This window comes from Gobio gobio (genome assembly GCF_949357685.1).
Source record: "Gobio gobio genome assembly, chromosome: 11".
Lineage (NCBI taxonomy): Eukaryota > Metazoa > Chordata > Actinopteri > Cypriniformes > Gobionidae > Gobio > Gobio gobio.
The window spans coordinates 26,154,442-26,177,293 of NC_137104.1; the positions used below are offsets into that span (position 1 = coordinate 26,154,442).

At 39.1% G+C, this 22,852-nt stretch overlaps 1 protein-coding gene across 1 annotated transcript in view; it reads left to right on the top strand.

The window, feature by feature from the left end:
* arid1ab (AT-rich interactive domain 1Ab) overlaps positions 1-22,852 on the top strand; it is a 91,326-nt gene that overhangs the window by 63,877 nt on the left and 4,597 nt on the right. The window contains exons 5-17 of the mRNA XM_079829059.1: positions 7,720-7,960; positions 8,071-8,145; positions 9,284-9,448; positions 9,565-9,871; positions 14,216-14,355; positions 14,488-14,585; positions 14,987-15,196; positions 15,368-15,572; positions 20,442-20,574; positions 20,697-20,869; positions 22,112-22,253; positions 22,390-22,500; positions 22,690-22,786. Coding sequence (XP_079685185.1) covers positions 7,720-7,960; positions 8,071-8,145; positions 9,284-9,448; positions 9,565-9,871; positions 14,216-14,355; positions 14,488-14,585; positions 14,987-15,196; positions 15,368-15,572; positions 20,442-20,574; positions 20,697-20,869; positions 22,112-22,253; positions 22,390-22,500; positions 22,690-22,786 — 2,097 coding nt within the window. The remainder of the gene's footprint in view (positions 1-7,719; positions 7,961-8,070; positions 8,146-9,283; positions 9,449-9,564; positions 9,872-14,215; positions 14,356-14,487; positions 14,586-14,986; positions 15,197-15,367; positions 15,573-20,441; positions 20,575-20,696; positions 20,870-22,111; positions 22,254-22,389; positions 22,501-22,689; positions 22,787-22,852) is intronic.

Consider the following 22,852-nt stretch of genomic DNA (forward strand, 5'->3'; position numbering starts at 1 on the left):
TCCACTGGCGCAGAGCAAGCATTTCCAATTCATTCCTCACTCTTGAGCGTGAAGCTCAACTTCCATAGGAATGGACTAAAAATGCTCGCTGTGCTCCGTGTCAATGAACGGCGATACCAGTATTACTGGTGTTGTCGCACGCCGATTAACCGCTGGGAAAATTTCCACACCGTCACATCCCTACCCATAATATTCAAGAGAGATCCACCAATCAGAGAAATGACTGTTACCATGGAAACACTGTGTCAAAAGTAGCATTTTGTGGGATGGGTACTTTATTCCCTTATAAATTGAAGTTTTCAACTTTCAATTAGGGCTGTAACAAGGCTGCAACAACAAATCGGAAAATCAACATCAATAATGAAAATGATTGACAATGAATTCGATTTGATGTGTAATATTTTAAATAATAAAATACAGAAAGTAAAACATGGATTTGAATTTAATCGAAGCATTAAGGTAAATTTAAGTTGAGTTAAACCAACAGATTAATCGATTATCAGAATAATCGTTAGTTGCAGCCCTTCTTTGTATCAAATGTTGTTGTTCATCTCGGAGCTGTTTGGTTTGGTTCGTGGGTTATACTCTTCATTCATAAATTTAGTTCCTATGGAGAAAAGTAATGGGAAAAATACTTTTGGATCCAAGACTGGAAAAGCAAGCAGACACTTGCCCTTTGTTGCCTTCATCAACCACAGTTTGTCAGCATCACCTGTAACTACATGCATGTGCGTGGCACCAAAGCAGAAATGACCAATGACAGTGCCTGTCTTCATGTGTGAACAGTTTCAATCACATTAGTATTTATATATTCCAGGTCTGTTGTTTTATTAACATTCTGGGTATGTGCAGGCAGTTCAGGAACGATTAGGATTGGGTGGACACAAGTACTCAGGAGTGCCTGCAATGAATTGTGAATCGTGAAAACTGTTATTCTGTGACTTATTTATTTTTAGTTTTTTCACACTGAATGAAATTCAGTTATAAACAGACGTGCCAAACGGGGCTTAATTTTTTTATTTTTTATTCATCAGAGAGCATTTTTTGCGTCAGCACTGTTCATGGTGACTTTAAGTCCGGGCCAGCACTCCAGAGGGGATTAGGAGGTGTACTGTTCACACGGGACACAGTGCCAAGACCGCTGGGGTCTTGAAGTGGTTTATATAGAAAGCATTATTTAATAGCAGTATTTATAACTTGGCACCAAATGCTGAAACATCAATGAGATGCAATGCAACAGCCATTTTATCTGTTGAGTATTTGAGAAGAGAAAATTGCCCTTGAAAAGACCTGTAGTTTAGAGTGACACGAGGATATGACCCTGGAGTGTGAAAAGGGAGTTATCATCAGCTATTACCAGCAAAGCTCAATAAATGAAACACAATTGCTCATTTTATTTTCAATTCCTTTCTGAGCAAGTGCAACCTGTCACTCTTTTTACAATGTGAGGGTAAGGGCTGCACGATAAATAAAAAATAAATCGCAATATGGGTCCTTTTTAATTACATGTATTCGCTGCACGTTTTGAAGCACAGCACTGTACCCCCAAGCAGCTCATGATCCGATGTTTTCAGTATCTTACATTGGCTGGGTTTGCAGCTGCATGTGCTCTTTGAGTTTGAGTCGGTTGTAGCTTGCATTAAGGAAGGAAACATGCAGCCACCATCTTTTCATTAGGCTTGCTGCGATAGTCGCTGTTGACAGTGTTACACAGTGTTCGGCAGCGGTTACATCACTTGCCCACCGGGGCACCGCCCCCCACACTGTCATTTAGATTTTTTTTTATAGTAATAAAAATAATTTTGTTCAGTTCGAGAACAGACACAACAATTAAAAACACAATGCTCAATGTAGCGTGAGCCAAACGAGAGTTGCACCACAGATCAGCAGCATGACTAAGATTTAATTTATCGCGTTGGACGAGTCACTAGCTCACTGACAAGACGATGGAGGATGATTTGGTTTCAAATCGAAAGGTAAAAGCGCTTATTTAGCAATATGTTGGATGTAAATTTGAAAACGAAAGTAAAATGCATTCGTAATGCGTGTCCATTAGTGCGGCACAAGCATTTGGAATTAATTGAAAATGCTCGCTCTGCTCCGTGCCAATGGACACGCACTAATTTCGAATTAACGATTTAAAAGCGAGGTGCAAAAAAGGGTAAAACTCCAACGTCCCCCAAGATTATTATACATTATATTTATTATTATTATTATTATTATTATTATTATTATTAGCAGTAGTATGTAACTTAATATAGTTTGAGATGTATAGTAATCACAAATGCAACACATTTTTTAAAGACTTTTTTTAAATCATCGCATTTTAAATAGCACATTTTTCCAAATTGCGCAGCCCTGGTGAAGTGGTGCTTGCACATGCAGACGTCACAGCCACAATGGTTGCCAGTGCATTGCTAGATGGTTGCTAGTGTGGTGTGGGTGGTTGCTAGGCTGTTCTGGGTAGTTTTTAGGTGCTTGCTTACTGACAAGTCAGAAGAGCCCACCTATAAATCCGTATGGTATTCTCATCTCTGCCTATTCATTAAACTTCTCGAGCCATATATAAAGCCTGATCACATCCTTTGGGCACATCCCTAACCCTAATATGAGCAATAGTAGCAGTGATGCTTGCCTGTACGAAAGGAGTATCTGTGTATGTGCTGAGAGTGAGGCAGTAATGGCCGCTGGTGGAGGCAGGGCCCTCTCTCTCCCCCATCACTCCCACAACCAGTGGGCTGGTAGCGCCCCCTCATGGCTGACATCTGTACAGACACAGCACACTATACTCGTCCTCCTTTGCTAGGGAAGAGACGTTTGTATCCTATATCCTGCTCTGATTTTGGTGCGAGGAGCAAAAATGTGTGTCTTCATAATCTTACAGCTAATCTGCTGTGTATGTGTATGTGTATGTGTGCGTGCGCAAATCCGGCCTGGTGTGTGTGGGTTTGCTTTAACTTGACGTCTGTGAGATGCGTTGCTCATGCTGTGTAGTGTTACTTGACAGCGAGTGAATGGTAAATGTCTGTGTGTGTGACTGCACTGTGACCTCAGCACCAGAGAATGGGAGCGGAGGGGGAGGGGGGTGCTCTACTTTGCACTAATGTGTCAAGCACGTGGAGACAGTTGCTATGGGAACCTCACAGATGCAGCTGCACGCGTGTTTCTCTTTTTTTTTTTTTTTTTTTTTCTGTCCCCGTCTCCCTCCCTCCCTATCTGCCTTTCCTCATTCTACCGTTTTGGCAACAGATGAATGGGCATGTGTGTGTGTGTGTGAGAGAGTGAACAGGAAAAGGCGAGGGAGGGGATCAGCATCCAGAGCCAGCAAGGGTCAGAAAGAGTCTGTAGGTGCATCCCAATTTGCTTACTGATGCACTATTCTGTGGCGTTTTGTAGTAAATAGTGTACACACTGAAAATGACAAAAAGAACAAGTGCATTTTAAATATCCGGATGATGCACTCATTTAACCGAAAAAAAAAAAAAACGAAATGTTGAACGTTGGACATGCATAGCGGACATGGAGGGGCTTTCAGACTCCAATACTGGATGGCAAAATAACCTTCATATACTAGATGGTTGAGTACACAGGGCAATATAAGTGCATAGCGTAGGGTGCATCATTTGGGAATGCATTCTGAACCGTACATTCCCTCTGCACGCTGTTACCTTTGACAGGATTTTCCTTCACCTCATTGTGACTGGTGTTAATAAAACATCACAAACAGCATTTGCCATATCACAATGTTTTTCTTTTCAGTTCATAAACTTGAGTTTTTCCACTATGGTGTCTGTGAAACAACATGGCTGCCTTAGTTACGCTGGTGATATTCAGGTAGCAAATAAACCATGTAAAAATAATTTTAACTAATTAAAAAACATTGCTGCTTTAGTGTAGCTTAGTACTCAGTTGTATCTTTTTTTATTTATAACAGCAGTGATATTAAAAAAAATGATCTTGTATTTACAGAGAGATGAGTATGTTTAGTGCTTTTTTGTTAGTTTTTTTAAAGATGATCCTTTTACTATGATTGTGAATTATTTGTGCCGCCAGTTGTTGTAATTTAGCTGCTTTGTGCTAAGCTAGCTGTGAACTATTATGTTTCTATGTTTATGTTTTTTTTTGTGAGTGTGACAAGACTGCTACTGATGCCTTTTTCATGTTAAGCATAGTTTCAGCATAAATACCATGATTTTTACAATACTGTAAAACCGTTATGACTAATGTGATCTTCAAACATTGTAAAGGTTGGTATACACTGCACACAACAGATTTTAAAACGATAGGCAGAATCGTAACAGAAAGGTAGAAAAACATGTCATCCTATACTAAACGACTGAGGATTACACACTTAAGGGGCCATTCACACAGGGGCCATTCTGTGAAATGCCAACTCTGGCTGGCCAAAATATGCAGTCTTGCTCTGACTTTCTGCAACTAGCATTGACTTCTGCAAACTGGAGCAAAAATCTGGGCAGAAGTCATGTAGTGCATTTCAGCTTCAAGATGGAAATTTTTTTTAATTGGTTTTGAAAACCAATGAACAATAGAATGAGAGGCAAGCAGTTCAGTCTGCGAATGCATGCTGCAGTATGATGTATTGCTCTGTTCAGACAGTGTAACATGTTGCTCAGTGCTGCTCTCATGCCCTGAACTGAGCCGCTACTCTTGACCTCTGTGTCGTCAGGAGAGGCCTGTCTGACCTCTCGTGACTCCCTGACATTTAAAGGTCACAGGGTCAGACAAGTTCCTGCGACTCTCCTCTCAGGACAGAAGGGGTTAAGAAACCCTCAGCCATCAGTCAGATGACTGGTCTTATGATAGCAGAGTGTGTCTGCGAAGCCACAGGAAAAGAGTGAGTGTGATAGAACGGTCAGACTTTGAAGAGGGTTGGATGTTTCTCCCAGTTTCTTTGAATTTAAGATTAAATATTAAGGTCACAATAATCTAGCATTCTAGCACTTAAATTTAAAGGATGACTTTGTAACATTACAATGCTGGTTGAAAAGTTACCTGCAATGTCTGTAATGTATGTAAAAGAACATTGTGTAGTCTTTTTCCACATTACTTGCACTCAGCATTTGTTTACAACAAATATATCTATGTAAACATTGGAGATCTAACAGATTTTTGTTGTTGTTTCAATTTCAGTTCTATCAAAGTATTTCTATCAATGGATTTATGCACGGTAAAAAAATTTAAACCAAGCTGAAAGTACGACAGTTATATTGATAGCTGAATGTATTATCAAACTAGTTAAAATATTTAATAAACTTCTGTGGTTTCAGATCTGGTATGCGCTTAATATATAGGAAAACTAACATGTAAACATAATGAAAAGCCTTGTGTTTTTCATCCTTTGCACTCGACATTAATGTCATTGTTCACAGAGCTTTGTGACGACATAAACTCGTGTCTGAGCAAAATGAATTTGTAACAGTTCTTGGGTAATTTGCAGATTTTTCCTTAATGTGATTGTTATTGGGTTATTTTTTTGTATACACACACCGTTTCTGTCCTCAGGGTCTCTTCATTAATTAAGGACTTCTCTTTGGGATCAGTGATACAAGACTCTTGGTTTACAACACACTCTTGGGTAATAACCACCTTCCTCATGGGTCACATACACAGGAATCTCCTAGTAGATACACACATGCCAACATAAACACACATCCACAGAGGATTGTTTCCTGTTAGGAGAGCAGACCTGGGTCATACAAACTCTCCATGGATTCAGTGAGAGTGTGTGTGGCAGTTAAAAAAGGAGCCTGAATCAGCGTCCTCCTCCTGCCTCTCCCTCTTGGGTTCCTCTAGCAGGTCACGGCCCAAAAATAGCAGCGGGCACAGTTTCAAGTGCAAAACCACCGACTTTGGGGCCGCAGCCAGTCTGCGAGTGTGAGATTTCTATGGGAATACTTGGCTAAGCTCCAGTCGGGCTCTGAGTGCGTGTGTGTGTTTCTCGTTCCACTCCCACTTTTTTTCCCTTTCCCTCTCTGATCTGACTGGCAGATGAGCTTGCAAATTTTCACTGAACACATGCGCTCCACGTGACGACAGTTTAGTGTGTAAATATTCCCACACACACACACACGCACTCCTCCGCTGGGAGGCTTTATGACTGACTGCCAGATTGATTTCAGCATCACACCCCATATGAACTTGCTGCTCATTTTGCTCAAGCTTGTTTTCAGGCAGCCAGTGTTCTGTAATGGGCAATACCATCAATAATCAAAGACACATGGTAGCACAAAATATCCATGTTTACTTCATGTATGTATATTGAGTGGACATTTTCATATCTAACACTTGTCTTTCTTTGTTATACGTGTCATGTTGTATTTGTTATACACTGTTTGTGTAAATGTCGCTGTTTGCTCTTCAACTAGATTTTAGTTTGTTGTTTCCAGATCGTTGCTATAGACTGGATAAGCGACTGTTACTTGTGTGTGACTTGCTTGATGTATTAAGAGTTGAGGGCAATAAGCCTCTTGGACAGTGTACAATCCTGAATTCAGTTCTATTTCGCTGCCTATTGCACTAGAACGTCAAATACACCCGTTGTTTATGTCTTAAGTGAACGTAAACAGTTGGGAAAGAAATTAGTTGTCACTTTAAGACCTAATGTACAGATTCTATTGACACAGCCAATTTCTTTCTTTATTTGAAGGCCTGTTGACACGGGACGATTTTTGCGCGTGTTTATGCCTCATGACTAAACAAAGGGCGCCAATGTGAGTGCGTACACCAACGCTCAAAATGGCTCAACGCTCAACGCCCCCCCCCCCCCCCCCCCCCCCCTTGTTGTCGCAAGTTTATACACTAGTGTGAAAATTTCCTCCTCATGGCATTCCTACTTGATATTAAGCAATGAGATTTGTTTTTGTCAAGTAAGTACAGGTGAAAAGACCTGGATTAAACCGCTCTATTCATATGGAATATCTTTTTATACTCTTTGAAGCGTGAATTTTGGTTGAATGAACATAAACGACAATAGAACATTTAACGCAAGACTTTTTGGGATATACTTTTACAACATTTATAATGATAATGATGACAGAATTTTCATTTTTGGCTATGCTATCCTTTTTTAATTAATTTAAATTGTGATGACAAACATCTTGGAGAGGGTTTTAGCGTGATGTCCTTTATTATGCTACTAGTAACCATTACACTCTGTCCAGGGGTGGTTCTAGGATTTGATCTTCAGGGGGGCTTAGATAAACCAAAACTTACGACAGTTGAGGAAAATCCACTGGTGGAGGTTTTTTTTGTTTTGTTTTTTGGACAGTAGCAAAAACAAGTACTGTACAACAAACTGATATATCTATATATAAATATATATAGGCTTATAATTTAATTTGTGGTTAGTGGTTCTCATTTATGACTAGTATTTCACAAAACATTTTATGGATTTTTGTAATTATGTACATTTTATTTTATTTTTAATTTTTACAGTGAGACAAACTTTTCAGGGCGAAATGTAAAGGTTTTGTGAGTGAATGCAAAAGCATTGAAATGTAATTTTTCCCTTAGGGCCTTTGTAGAAAGTACTAGCACACCTCTCCTCATTAAATCACATGATTCAGGTCTGTAGCGCAAATTGTGTGGTGCAAGTACTCAGGGCTTTGTTCAGATTGCTTAGAAAGAGCAACAGTGATGCTTGCCTTATCAAACAACACTAATGTATTTTTTTTTCATTCCTCTGGTTCTCCTGTGCAGGATTTGTCAGGCTCCATCGACGATCTCCCCACAGGCGCAGAGAGTGCTTTGAGCCCGGGCGTGAGCACATCAGGTGTGTCCAGCAGTCAGGGTGAACAGAGCAACCCAGCGCAGTCGCCCTTCTCTCCCCACACCTCTCCTCACCTATCGGGTATTCGTGGCCCCTCTCCCTCACCTGTGGGCTCACCCGCCAGTGGCCCGGCCTCGCGCACGGGACCCCTCTCACCCGGAGCCATGCCTGGTGGGAACCCCATTTTATATAATTTCTTTTAATGCAGTCATTTGTTTTTTAAGAAAATGAGATTATCAGTATTACACACTTTTTAACTTTGTTGTTTACACCACCTATAGGAAACCAAATGCCCCCCAGACCCTCAAGTGTCCAGTCGGATGGTATGTTACATTCCTCCATGGGTCAGGATAGAGGTGAGTCTTGATAGTTTTTGAAATTACTATGACGTTATGATTTTTACAATTTGCCTAAGGACTGCACGATTAATCGAAAATAAAAACTGAAAACGCAATATAGGTTGGTGTGATTTACAAATCACAAATCCTGAGGTTGACTTAAATATGTGTTTCAGAGTGAAGCTTCACACGATGTACATTTACATGATAGCAGTTCATGATCAGGGCTGCGTTTTCCAAAAGCATCATAAGCCTTAGTAGATCGTAGAACCATTGCCACCAATGTTCTCTACGATCAGCTTGGATCACGATGCTTTTGAGAAACGCAGCCTTGGTCTTTTCAGTGGCCCAGAGCAGATCGGTTCACAGTAAATGCTACTCCACAGGAATGCCATCTCTCCATCTGCTCTGAGTTTGGGTCGCTTTAATATGCCATTGGGAATGCCAACACGCCAACCATCTTTCCATACTTGCAATGAGAATCGCTTATCAACAGACAAGAAGCTTTAAGCCCCCTGCAGTTTTCCGTCAAAATCAGTTTGATGGTTTAATGTTTGAAACTTGAGAAATTAAGATAAACATAAGTATTGTAATTTTACAGTTTTACAGTAGTGTAAAATAAAATGATTATATTATTTATCTTAAATATATATATTTTTTACAGTAAATTATTCCAGTAGTAATATTTCTTATATTGTTTTTAATAATTTTTATATTTGAGTAATAATGATATTTATTATTTTTATTATTATTATTATTATTTTAAAGTTATTTTATATCCATATTGATATATAATCACAACATTTTGGCCAAGTTGTGCAGCCCTACAAACAAACAGTAAGAATAACAAGCTAGTTTGTCACTGTAAGTTCTGTGGAGACTGTAATTGGTAAATTACACATCGCTCATGCGAATTTGACCGTATTGCTTTTGAATTGTGAACTCTATTGGTGTCTATACAAACTGTGCACCAGACCATCTTTTTAAAGTTTACTTAAGTGCGGTTCTAGGATGTGCATCTGCGTTTAGAAAGCTTCTTTCACTGTAATCAACAAACCAGACATCAAACACCTGCATCCAAAACTACTAAAACTACTAGCGTGAAAGTAACCTCAAGGATAGTTTACCGTAGCATAACTTTGTCTGCTCTCTACAGTATATATGAGGAACCCTCAGATGCCATATGGCTCTCCTCAACCTGGGTCAACTTTATCCCCACGGCAATCTTCTGGAGGCCAAATGCATAGTGGGATGGGTTCCTTCCCCCAGAACAACTCCATGGGTAGCTATGGGCCGCAGGGTGGCCAATATGGACCACAAGGTGAGAAGCTTTGTTTTGATTGAACAGATGACTGATGCTTTTTAAGAACATCAAAAACAAAACACTTACTTGTATTACACTAGCGTAGATTACCTTAACCTCAATCTATTTAACAGGATACCCGAGGCCACCAGGTTATGGAGGCATGCAAAATGCTAACTATCCAGGTGGTCCTGGCATGAGTGGCTCCATGAACCCTATGGCTGGGCAGGGTGGAGGGGGGCCGTATGGAGGGATGCCTCCAGGACGCATGGGTCCAGGTCAGATGGGTACGAGGCCATACGGCCCCGCCATTGGCCCAAATATGGGTGGCATGCCCCCTCAGGTGGCATCTGGAATGTGTCCACCACCTGGAATGAACAGAAAGCCTCAGGATCCTGCTGCAGCGGGCATGCACCATGGCCCATCCAACTCTATACACAGGTAGAGTCCACCACTTGCTGCTTTTAAACGATAAACTCATTGAGAGGTGCCGTGCAGAATACTTGGCCTCTTGGACTGAAAAACATTTGGATCTGTTCTGACAATGCCAGTTCTTCAGTGTGTGGACAAGCTCATTGGCCAGTCCATCCCACTGACTGCCAAAGCAAATTTAAAAAATGCTTTGTCATAGGGTCGTAGGTGCCATCGGCAGGTAGTTGAGAGGGATTATATACTGTAACGCTAGCCAAAGGATGTGGGGAGACATTAGCATTGGCTACTTCAGGAAGGGAAAAACAGATGCTGCATTAGGTGATTACAAGCAAGCATGCGATTAATTCAAAATCCTTAGCGCGTTAAAATAATTTAACACAAATAATGCAAATAAGCACGTAAAATTGAGTCTTTAATGTAATTTGCGTCACGCAGTTAGATGATCTTGAGAGTCGGGAGTTTACAATGGCACAATACTAACTCTGGTAGGCGGAAATTTCTATTCTAACCCCTTAACCCGATTTCGCTTCTCTGTTTGCAATCAAAACTTTGGGAAAGTTTTCAATCCAATGATCCAGTAAGCGAATTCTTTCAAACAATCGGTCCAAAATAGCTCTTATTTTATCAGAGATGGCAGAGAGAACAGTGACTCCTGGCCAGTTTTCAGTGAATTATTCATTCCAGTGTGTGTTTCGCTTTAAATGTTCTGTCATACTCTGTGATTGTTTCTGAAGAGTGTGAGCCCTCACGTATTGCGCTGTGTGAAATTCAGACTGAACGGGACGTCAAAACATCCCACCATGGCCAGATGATATGCAAACTACGTTTCTCGGCTGGATAAAGCAAACCAGCTTCTCTCTAGTAAAGTTTTGATGGATGCGAATTATAATCAAGGTAAAGATGATTGCAGTGGCGTACAGGAGTCGGACAGTAAGCATGCGTAAGTCCGTTATTTTTAATGCGCAAACAAACCGTATGTGTGCGCTCTCGACGCACTGATCATTTATTTTATATATGCACAGACACATTTCAGTTCATTCACGTTGTTTCCTCACAAATTCAGGATGTTTTTATGTGTCATGTGTATGTTGTTGTGTTTAGTCATTCTGAATGCATCCATGTACTGTAGTAGGCAAATAATGCAGGCAGGTTAAGGCGGTTGGTTAAGGTTTTTTTTTTTTTGCATCTCTGTGGTTCACATACTACACATACTAAACACCGTGAATTCTAAAAAGGAAAATTGTGTGCATACATTTATTAATTATATGGACTCCTTTATATAATTTGGTTATTAGATGTCCAAAATCTCCAAGTGTCCTTTTTTGGGACGATCTCAATTTACCTAGTCAGTAGAGCGTAAGGCTCATCAAACTTGGTTTTGACGCAATCGACCCGGGTTCAAATCCGCCTTTTGCCGAGCTCGCTCTTCTCCTTTTTCCCATCACGTATCACACCGGAAAGGCATTTACTTTCAATAAAAATGAAGAAAATGTTCTAAAAGTGTAAATAAAGTGCCTGACGAAATGTTTAATAATACAAGTATTTATTGGGGAGGGTTAGGGGTTGGTGTATGGAGGGCTTTTATTGTCCCATTAAGGCTAGCATCCATTTAATCATTTTAATAAATATAATATTTTACAGTTATTATTGCATTCTGTTGATGTGCAACAATACTGAGGTGAAAATAGTATGCATCTTCCAAATTAAAGAATAAATGGCATCTAATTACTATTTACTCATATGCATGCAGGGCTCCAGAGTGCGACTAAATGGTCGCATTTTGCGACTAAAATTTGAGTGTGCGACTGAATTTTACATCCAGTCGCACATGTGCGACCAGTAAATTTGCCTGCTGTCGGTACTGGAGAAATTAAGAAAATACACTTACTATTTATAATTGATAGACGTTATGTCTGGCAAATTCTATCTTTGCCAGCCGTTTCTATATGATAATATTAAACCATTTGTCCGTGATGCATTTTTGCCATTCGCAATCCAGAAGAGAGAGAAAGCGAGCTCTCTCACGTGGAGCTGCGAACACAACACCACAGTCAGCTTAATGAGTGACGATGGCCAAGAACTAAACAAAAGTTTAGTCTGCTTAAACTTTAGGGATGTGCTGGGATATTAATCTTTTTTTTTTTTCTCGATTTTGGCCTCCAAGAATTATAAAAAGATGGTATGAGGTAAAACTATTCCTATAGCCGTGTTCAGTCGAGCGTGACATCCTTCCCTTCACAGCCTTGCGCTGTCATTTCTCCCTAAACCTAAACTAAACGTCAGATTCAGTGATTGTTGTAAACTGCAGTCTCTACTGTTGCTAAACTGCGGGATGTGTTTGATAATAAAGAGCTATTAAATGCACAATCCGCGCAAGAGACGCTGTTTGCAACTTCAAGGCGGCTTATGTGTGTGTGCTGCGAAATGGACCAACTTGCACTTAATATTTTAGGCTTCGTGTGCGCGTCTAAACCATCAAATAAACAACAAATAGCCGGTGTCAAAATGACCGGATTGGAGAGTAGTTATTTTAACAGTTTATATCCGAAATGGGCGTAAATAGTTTGGAGAAATAGGAGAATATGATATTATTAGTTCTACATTTGATCGGTCTTAAAGGGGCAGCGTCTAATAAACCTGCTGACGATTGAGCCATTAATTCGAATCGAACAAAAGGCAAATAGAAAATATTCACATCCCTTGAATTAATAACTTTAGCTTTTATAAGCATTAATCTATCAATTTATACAGTGAAAACTATGCAGTGTTATTTTACATTTCATTCATTTATTAGATTTCTTTGTAGGTTTGTTCTTTACTGTAATATTAATGTTAGCAGACCTTCCGAATGCCTGCACACTGGTCCATTTACAAATAGATGTTTTATATTTTTGTTCAAACTTTGCAGTTTCTTTTGCTATAGATATTTTACTTTTCAGATTATAAAGCCATGTTAATTATGTTCTTAATTATGTTTTGTTTTTGTTTTTTTTATATAAAAAAAAAAGTATAATAAAAAGAACCGGTAAGAATACTGTTAAAGTACTGGATCGATAAGCAGTATGGGTAAGAGTAGTAATACCATTAAAACCTTAACGATACCGATCCCTATTAGTAATACAGTGGAAATTAGTAGATTTGGTTAGCATGTTGATTTACGGTGTGCGCCCCTAAAATTTCTGGTTGTGCCCCTAAAATTTTCAGTTGGGGGCCACTGTGCTCCTAGTGAAAAAAGTTAGTCTGGAGCCCTGGCATGGTGTAAATAGAATATATCACTATTTTCACTTGGTGTAAATGGCATCTATCTGTAAGAAAATATGCTATTTTCACTTAGTGCAAATAGCCGCTGCCATACATGCACTCCACTGTGTCAGCAAAGTGTGGCTTCAGCCTCCAGAACAAAATTTAAACAGCCACAAGTCGTCTGTCTGAGGCAAAGATAAAAAATCTAATGACAATTGCCACTGCATCAGTCTCCCTTGATTGATTATGCACAGGCGAGCATTCAGTCGATGCGGACCAGAAGGAAAATTTGAGTTCAAGCAGATACAGAGCGTTGATTTGAGTTTAGTTCAGCTAATTTTTTACATATTGTTCATATTATACTCGGAATTATATATTTTTTTATGTATTGCGTTGTTCATATATTAATAAAATGTAAAAATTGAAATGACAGGTAGTAATAGGTTGATGATGGAATTTTTAACGGACAATGCAAAAGTTTAACACGACCTCTGGTGCTGGAACTCTCGCAGAGCTGGATCTTTCTCGTGTATTTTGGAAGCAAACAGGTTGGTAAAACAACAGACAAGCTCATGTTGTGAATAAATCATTTGTAGAGATCACTTGGAATTATTAAATATTAATTTATCGCTTTTTTTAAAACACTTTTATATAACCCTGACTCTGTGGAAGCCCTGGTGTTCCATATGTCGGTCCATTCCTGCTCACTTTACAGTGAAATTCAATGCAATACAGCGGCAGTAAAGTTGAACACTTATTGATTAATTTGTTCGGGCTCGGAATTATAGATTTTTATTAGCTAGTATAGTTTCCCCACTTTTAGGTTAATGTTTTTTGCAGAAAAAAAGTGTAAATAAGACAATGCTACTGCCAATAATGCAGAGTTTGCTTGATTTTTACATTTTAAATTCTGCAGTTGCAAAACCATGAAATCTTGAAAGGGGCTGCTGGTAGAATCAGATTTGTTGGAGTGAGTCTGATCATACTGACTGAAAATGAGATCAACAGTGAGAACGAAGACAGTGTGTTGAAAGAGACAATGGAAGAGTCATTCATACCATTTAAGATTTTTCAGTTTAGTCAAAATGTTTAAATTTGTTTCTTTCCTAGACCGCCTGGATATCCCAACATGAACCAAGGAATGATGGGAGCTGGGTCTCCATATGCCCCACCCATGAACAGCATGCAGGGTATGATGAATCAAGCAGGACCGTACCCCATGCCTGGCAACATGTCCAATAACTCTGCAGGTAAGCACTGAACGTGCTTGCACACTACTTAATGCATATATTTTTTACATTTTTATTCACGCATCAGAGTTTTCACTTTTTTTTTTATTAAAATAGTCCACAATGACAAATGTGTTTCAATTTGTCTCATAGGCATGGCTCCCAGTCCAGAATTTGCCATGGACAAAATCAACCAACCTCAGAAGTTGAATAACAAAGTGGAGGGGACTCCTAAGACTGAATCAAAAAAGGTGAAGAGCCATTAATATTTAAATGGGTCTCAGCCTTAGTTGTTTAGGCCGGCATGCCTCTCTTAAGCTTAAGGACATGAGCAGCCCTGAGCTCTGTGAACAGCGCTTGACTGATCATCTGTGTGGAGGGTTGTGAATGCCGGAGAGTGTACATAGGGAGGAATGCACATTCAGGGGTTTTGAAATTGCTCCCTGCAGTCCTGGCTTTATACATCATTAATGAAAATGCTTTTCCACTGAAATGGGCATTGCACATATACACCGTGTTGATGTATTCATGTGTTGATAGTGTGCTTTTTTTTCGCCAGTGCTTCCTGTTTATGAAAATTGCATGTTTTCCTCTATAACTAAACAGCAGGAATCTGATATATGCATACATTTTTGCTTTTTCATCCTTGCAGAAGTCAAGTTCCTCTACCACCACTAATGAGAAGATAACCCGTCTGTATGAGCTGGGTCCAGAACCAGAGCGGAAAATGTGGGTGGATCGTTACCTTGCATTTGCTGAGGAGAAAGCCATGGGCATGAGCAATCTCCCTGCGGTGGGCCGCAAGCCCCTTGACCTCTTCCGCCTCTATGTGTCCGTCAAAGAGATTGGCGGCCTCACTCAGGTGTGGAGATGAACTTCTCCTGATATGGTAGCAGTAAATTACAGAATGGTTTCATTAGGAGTTATTTATGATTTCATGTTGAATTTCAGGTGGATTTAAATGCTTTTGAGTTCACAGAAGGTCTCTCCTGCCTGTCACAGTCATTAAATTGTGTCTGTCTGCTGTTATCAGGTGAACAAGAATAAAAAGTGGAGGGAATTAGCCACTAACCTGAATGTGGGCACATCCAGTAGTGCGGCCAGCTCTCTAAAGAAACAGTACATCCAGTGTCTTTACGCCTTTGAGTGCAAGATCGAGCGAGGGGAAGACCCTCCACCCGACTTCTTCAACAGTGACCCTAAAAAGAACCAGGCCAAGGTCCAGCCCCCGTCACCAGGTCGGTTTTGACATGCCCAACAACTAGAAACTATTTTTTGGTCTAACCAGGTGTGATGCAAAAAGGCATATTTCATTTTTGCCATTGTGCAATCTCATTTGTTCTCAATCCCTCTTCACAGAGCTGTGTATTAAACATCAAATACGTTCTGACTGTTTGTAAGATTTGGCGCTTGCTTTCAGCATTTCTATTTTTGATGTAAGATTACCACAGTGTTGTGCAAAATTGAAGCAATTTGAGATGAATTTGAAGAAAAGGTTAATGCGTTGTTATTCTGAGTCAGTTTCCCAAATGCAGATACAATGTGTTCATGATGTCCAGGAAAACTGAACGGAATACATGAACGGATCTTCTCTTCCGCCCTAATACCAGTAACAGCGCAAAATAAACATGAATGAGCTTCTGAAAGTGTGTTAAAAGATACAGGACAACTTACCGAAATCGTATCATGTCACAGAATAGCTCAATCAGTGTTTCAACGGCCATCTCGTCCATACTTTGAGCTTCAAAACTGCTCATCAGAATCCTATGGGTGACGTCACGGACACCCACGTCCATATTTTTGTACAGTCTATGGTTTCAACCGCAGAAAGATGCAAGTAAAACAGCTTGTAAACAATGTCATGTAACATCACATTTACCTCAGAAAAACCATATCCAGTGTCCATAAACTCGTTAGTCAGCTACATTTACATTTATGCATTTGGCAGACGCTTTTATCCAAAGCGACTTACATTGCATTCAAGGTACACATTTTTTACATTTTTGTCTAGAAAGCTAGAAGCTAGAAAAATTAACTCTAGAGAGGAGCATTTTGCTAATTATATGCACCACATTACATAGGATATTCATTGTCATTTTTAATGTTCTTCAATATTTAGTACGAATAGTACGAATAAATCTGGCAAGTTTTTATGACAGCCACCATTTAAATGTTTATATTTCAAAAAACGAATTAGAGTAGAATTATGATTATGTAATTGTTAAGTTAATATTATAACTTTATTATAAAAAAACAAACATAATTTAGTGTCATTTAAGTGTCTGTATACAAATCAGTTAATTTTTTACCTTCAATATTAGTAGGCTAATGTAGTATCAACTGACTCCCATAGTTTACAACATAAGTTCAGAAATGTGTTTTTCTTGAGAAAATTTTCCATGTATTGTGCCTCATACATTTCCAAAATAATCGATATTGAATTGAATCGAATCGAAACGAATCGAATCGAAAATTGAAATTTGTGTCAATACCCAGCCCTAATATTATGTACTATTAAAAACTGCATTAGGCTTACAATGACATGAACAAAACAGAATTAAACCATTTATCACAATTATTTGCATGACAATTAATCGTCAGCACAGAATTTGTGATCGTGACAGGCCTATTCATCATCCTGACCAAAGCACATCAAAATAGCTGAAAAATAACATTCTTCATACCAGACCTGTAAATCATACCTAAACAAAAAATGGTTTCATCACGCAGTAACTTTTAACTTTCTATTTTATTTGACGTGTAACTTGTGATATTACTTTTTTTTTTTTTTAACGAGCTGTTAATTCAGAAGTCACTAAATGAAGCACATTTAGGTTACCTAAATCCTACCCAAGATTTTCTATACCAGGGGTTTTCAAACTTTTTAATGGCAATGAGCCCTAAACTATCCCCTTGTGAGATCAATGCTTTATTAGGCTTATGCAATATAATATAATATAAAATATAATTAGTGCTGGGGAAAAATTAATCATGATTAATTGCATCCAAAATAAAAGTATATACACACACACACACACACACACGTATATATTTAAGAATTTTTATTAAAAAAATTAAGATGCATTTTGTTTTAAAGATTTAAAGATTTAAATAATTTTTTAAATAAAGTTTTAAGATAATATATATATATATATATATATATATATATATATATATATATATATATATATATATATATATATATATATATATATATATATATATATATATATATAGTATATACATGCAAATATTTCTTAAATATATACATGTGTGTGTATTTTATATATATATATACATACATACATACATACATACATACATACATACATACATACATACATACACACACATATATACACACATACATACATACACACATACATACATACATACATACATACACGCATACATACATACACACACACACACACACACACACACACACACACACACACACACCATAATTATACACAGTACACACACATTATGTTAACAAACTTTTATTTTGAATGCGATTCATTTTTCCCCAGCACTAAATATAATATAATACAGTAACTAATTTAAGTATTTAAACTGATAAAATATATCATATCAGTTTAAATGCTTCAATTTGTTTTATATTATATTGTGTGAAAACAAACTGAAGCATTTAAATAAATCTAATTGCTAAATATTTTGAACTCTTTTATAGATAACTCTTTTATAGAACTCTTTTATATTTTATACTCTTTTATTTAACTTAACATCCATGAAAACCACACCACACACACACACACACACACACACACACACACACACACACACACACACACACACACACACACACACACACACACACACACACACACACACACACACACACACATCTATTTAAACTGAGGTATGTAACTGTATTTTGAGTTTGCACGCTACACCTGTGGGTGTGTAATTTTAAATGTCTCTGAGTTTTGTTACCGTTCTGTGCCCGTCATACCTTATTTGCACCACTTAATCAAGCCACTCTTCTTTAAAAATATGATTGTTTAATTTCAAGTCTGTTTTTCATGTTGCCTCTTGTCTTGAGCTATTTTGACCACAAACATGCCAGTATTCTTACTGCAACTGATTTGGCTCACTGCCACTCACACATGCTTACAACATTCTCTTTCCATGAAACCTGTAAACCACATTCACCGGTTCTTACTCTATGGCGACATTAACTCTATAGCGGTTGACCAGAGCACTGCAATTATTTCTCATTTAAACTACAATCAAATGGATTTCCCCACACATTTCTTGTCTGTCCTCTGCATGGCATTTTACTCTTTCTGCACGGCCTTCTGCATCTCACACTTCCATTCATTAGAGGGAAGCATTAGAGGGAACATTGCCCAAGTGTATTTATTGTATTAAGCATAGCATTTGTCTGCAACAATGACAGTGTCCAGCCTATTATATGAAAATGGTAAAAAGCCTGGGTGTTAAATACGCTTAAGGAGACTGCTGGGTTATGCACTCCATTCTGTTTCACTCCATCCAGCTGGTTTTCAATCCAAGAACACGTCTCGTGTAAAAAAAAAAAAAAGAAGAGTAAGTTCAGTTGAGAGAGACTGAGATTACAAGAGAAATGGGGCGAGTTAAAGGGGATCCCCTGTGATGTAGAGTATGTCTGCTTGGCACTGTGTCAGGTGCTCCAGGCTGACTGTTTTTTTCCCCCCTGCTGCAGAGAGCTTTTTCCTGGTCTTAGGATTCAGAGGCAACCCCTGGGCGAGGTGGGGGTGTTGTGTGAACGAAGGGGTTAGTGGTGTGTAAAGTCAAGCTGGGTTTTTCTTTCCCACCCTCCCCCCTCTTTATCTGTGTTTGAGGGAAATCCTTGCCCAGAGGAGGGAGGCTGAGGTATTGTGCCGTGTGTGCTAAAGAGCATGTGTGAAGTGTGAGATACGGATACGTCTGACCTGGCAGTGACCCCAATGTGTGTACGAGTTAATGAATGGAAGCATGAGTCATCCAACAGGCGTGCCAGTAGTAATCGTCCTCTTGCTGGCCGCAAGATGAGCTGCAACATGTGGTGTACAAACATGCTGTTCATCCACACACATTTGTGTCTCTCTCTTCATCATTCCCTGCGCTCTGACATTTACTCACATGCACGTTGGCTCAAGTCTTCTTAAACATGGCAATCATGTTGGTTGGGATGGCATGAGCACTTTCCAGGACTTGAAAAAGACAGTAACGTTTGATAAGGAAGTTTAAAACTTTTGTCTATCGGACTATCAAACTCTATCAGATCCCAAAAGCAAACAACAAATGGTGCTAATACTGAAAAATCATGATCCTAACCTCGATCGCAGACAGTGATGAATTTTTGAATCATTAAAATATTGGTTTTTGTGATGTTGTGAGCCCAGAAACTGTAATAGTACACCGAGAGTTTTTAAAAGCTTCGCTTAAATGTGTGCTATTAAAAATGGTGCACATTAACATCTGTTGAAATGGTATTCTCAATTGAAGAATTCAGACTTGGACCCGGAAACGGTGTTTGATACCTCAGGTCAGCGGATAGCTATTTTTAAATTTTCTGATTTTCATTTGAGTACTCTGCCTGTTTATCTGAATACTCAGACGACCCAACTTACCACCTATCAGGCAGAATGCCTCATCTTTCTATGCACATGACTAAGCCCTTAGCTGCTGGTTGAGTGGTAGTAATGGAGATTCTGTCATGCTGGGATATGGAGCTTCAAACCTTAGGATGATACTCTCTGAGCACTTAGCTGGCAGAGCACCTCTCCCTGTGTCATCGGTGTGGGAAAGTCCTCAAATGAGATTAAGTGCCATGAAAAGCAGCATGATTTCAGGCTGGGGAAGGTTGCCAAATGAGCCGAGCTCAGCACATTTCCTCGAAAGTGTGTCGCTTCATGTTGGCGTGCTGCCTGTCCAAACTGACAGTGAAAGTGCTGCAGAAACAAGAAACGCAGCCCGTCAGAACACATTTGATGTTTAAATTACAGCCATGTGGACAGGTTTTTTTTTTGTGTTGGTTTCTTTACTATATACACACAATATGACCACCTAAACTTCCCGTGGATTTTGCTGACTGACAAATCTGATATTTTTCCTCCCAGCTGGATCAGGATCGTTACAGGGTCCTCAGACACCTCAGTCGACCAGCAGTTCTATGGCCGAAGGTGGTGATCTGAAGCCCCCTACACCTGCATCAACACCGCACAGTCAGATGCCACCCATGCCTGGTGCTAGGTACATGTCAATTACTGTGCCTCTCTGTATCAGTTGTATTGTCAGTTTTGGGACAGGAGGACATTCAGAATTAGGGCCACAGTTTCTCTCATTTGAGCTTACCCTCATTATGTCTTACACAGGAGCAGTGTGAATTTGCAGGACCCGTTTGCTGATGGTGGTGATCCAGCTTTTTCTAGACGCAACTCTGTAACCCCCAATTCAGGTTATCAGCCTGGTATGGGTGGACCAGACATGATGGGCCGCATGGGGCCTTATGAGCCAAATAAGGACCCCTTTGGTGGTATGAGAAAAGGTGACTCTTCTGGTCATATCTCTTTTGTGAATTTTTCTCTTTGTTCTTTGTGAAATTGGAGTTGTCTCTTGCCATGATTATGTATGAGACATGGTTATATTCTGGCCCAATTTATATGATAACCTTTATAGTTGTGCTGCTATATTAAAGGGTTAGTTCACCCAAAAATGAAAATTCTGTCATTAATTACTTACCCTCATGTCGTTCGACACCCGTAAGACCTCCGTTCATCTTCGGAACACAAATGAAGATATTTTAGTTGAAATCTGATGGCTTTGAAAGGCCTCCATTGGCACAATGCACAGTACACTCTCAAGACCCTTAAAAGGTACTAAAGACAACATTACAAAGTCCATCTCACTACAGTGGTTCTACAATAACTTTATGGAGTGACGAGAATAGTTTTTGTGCGCAAAAAAACCCTAAATAACGACTTATATAGTGATGCCGATTTCAAAACACGGCATCATGAAGCTTCGAAGCGTTATGAATCAGAGAGTCGATTCAGCAGTTTGGATCGCCAAATTTCAGCAGTTTAGCGGTTTGACACGCGATCCGAATCATGATTCGACTCACTGATTCATAACGCTTTGACGCTTCATGATGCCGTGTTTTGAAATCGTCATCACTATATAAGTCGATATTTAGGGTTTTTTTGCGCACAAAAACTATTCTCGTCACTCCATAAAGTTATTGTAGAACCACTGTAGTGAGATGGACTTTCTAACGTCGTCTTTAGTACCTTTTAAGGGTCTTGAGAGAGAAAAGTGCCATTGTGCCAATGGAGGCCTTTCAGAGCCATCAGATTTCAACTAAAATATCTTCATTTGTGTTCTGAAGATGAACGGAGGTCTTACGGGTGTCGAACGACATGAGGGTAAGTAATTAATGACAGAATTTTCATTTTTGGGTGAACTAACCCTTTAAGCCAATTCTGTTACTGTTCAGTTTGTATGTATTTTGCTACATTAACATTTTTCAAACTTCCAAATGGTCGGCTCTCAAAAGTATTATGCACATCCTATGATTCTTATCCCAGTGTGACTGATTGTTAAAAGGCTTGACAGTACATTTCTGTTTAAAATATTTCTGTTTTAATTATACTTGTAAGTATAAATTGTGCTTTTGAATAATTTGTCATGTAGTAAATAAAACACCACGATAAGAATCATGGGTGTTAAATAATATTTTACTATACAAAATGGATGTTCAGTGTGTTTCTCTGCTTACATTTTTTTTTAGCGGGTGAGCAGTTCATGAGCCCAAGTCAAGGCCCAAACAGTGGCATGGGTGAACAATATAACCGAGGCACCCCAGGACCTATGGGCAATATGCCAATGGGTCAAAGACAACAGTACCCATATGGTCCAGGATACGACAGAAGGTGAGAGCATTTATTTCTATGTTTATCTTTATATCAAGTGTAGCCACTGATTTTATTTTTGACATTCCAACCCAACCAAGGAGTAGTGTCTTCAGTTGCCATTTTCTTCAAATACCATTTCTTTATTTCCTCACAGACCAGACTCAAGTATGGGCCCAGATGGTAATATGGGTCCACAACCTAACATGATGCCCTCTGGTGCAGATGCAGGGATGTACTCACCCAACCGGCCCCCACAACAGCAGAGGTAAAAATTTCATTAAACTACACAGATGTTGTATAGAAAGCTTAATTAGAAAATTTTCTTTAAATGTTGTGCTTAAAATTGAAATTTCACTATTACTGTATTGCTCGCTTATTTCTGTTGTTTGCTACTCACTATTGAACATCCATGCTTTTTGGGCCTTTTTGAAATTATGTATTTTTTGGTTTGCAGGCATGATTCTTACAGTAATCAATACCCTGGCCAAGGTGCTCCCCCTTGTGGACCATACCCAAACCAACAGTCAGGAATGTACCCACAACAGCAACCGGTCAGTGCAACACAGTCTTTTAAAACTTATTGTATTGTTGGTACCTGCATCATTGCTTAAGATCTA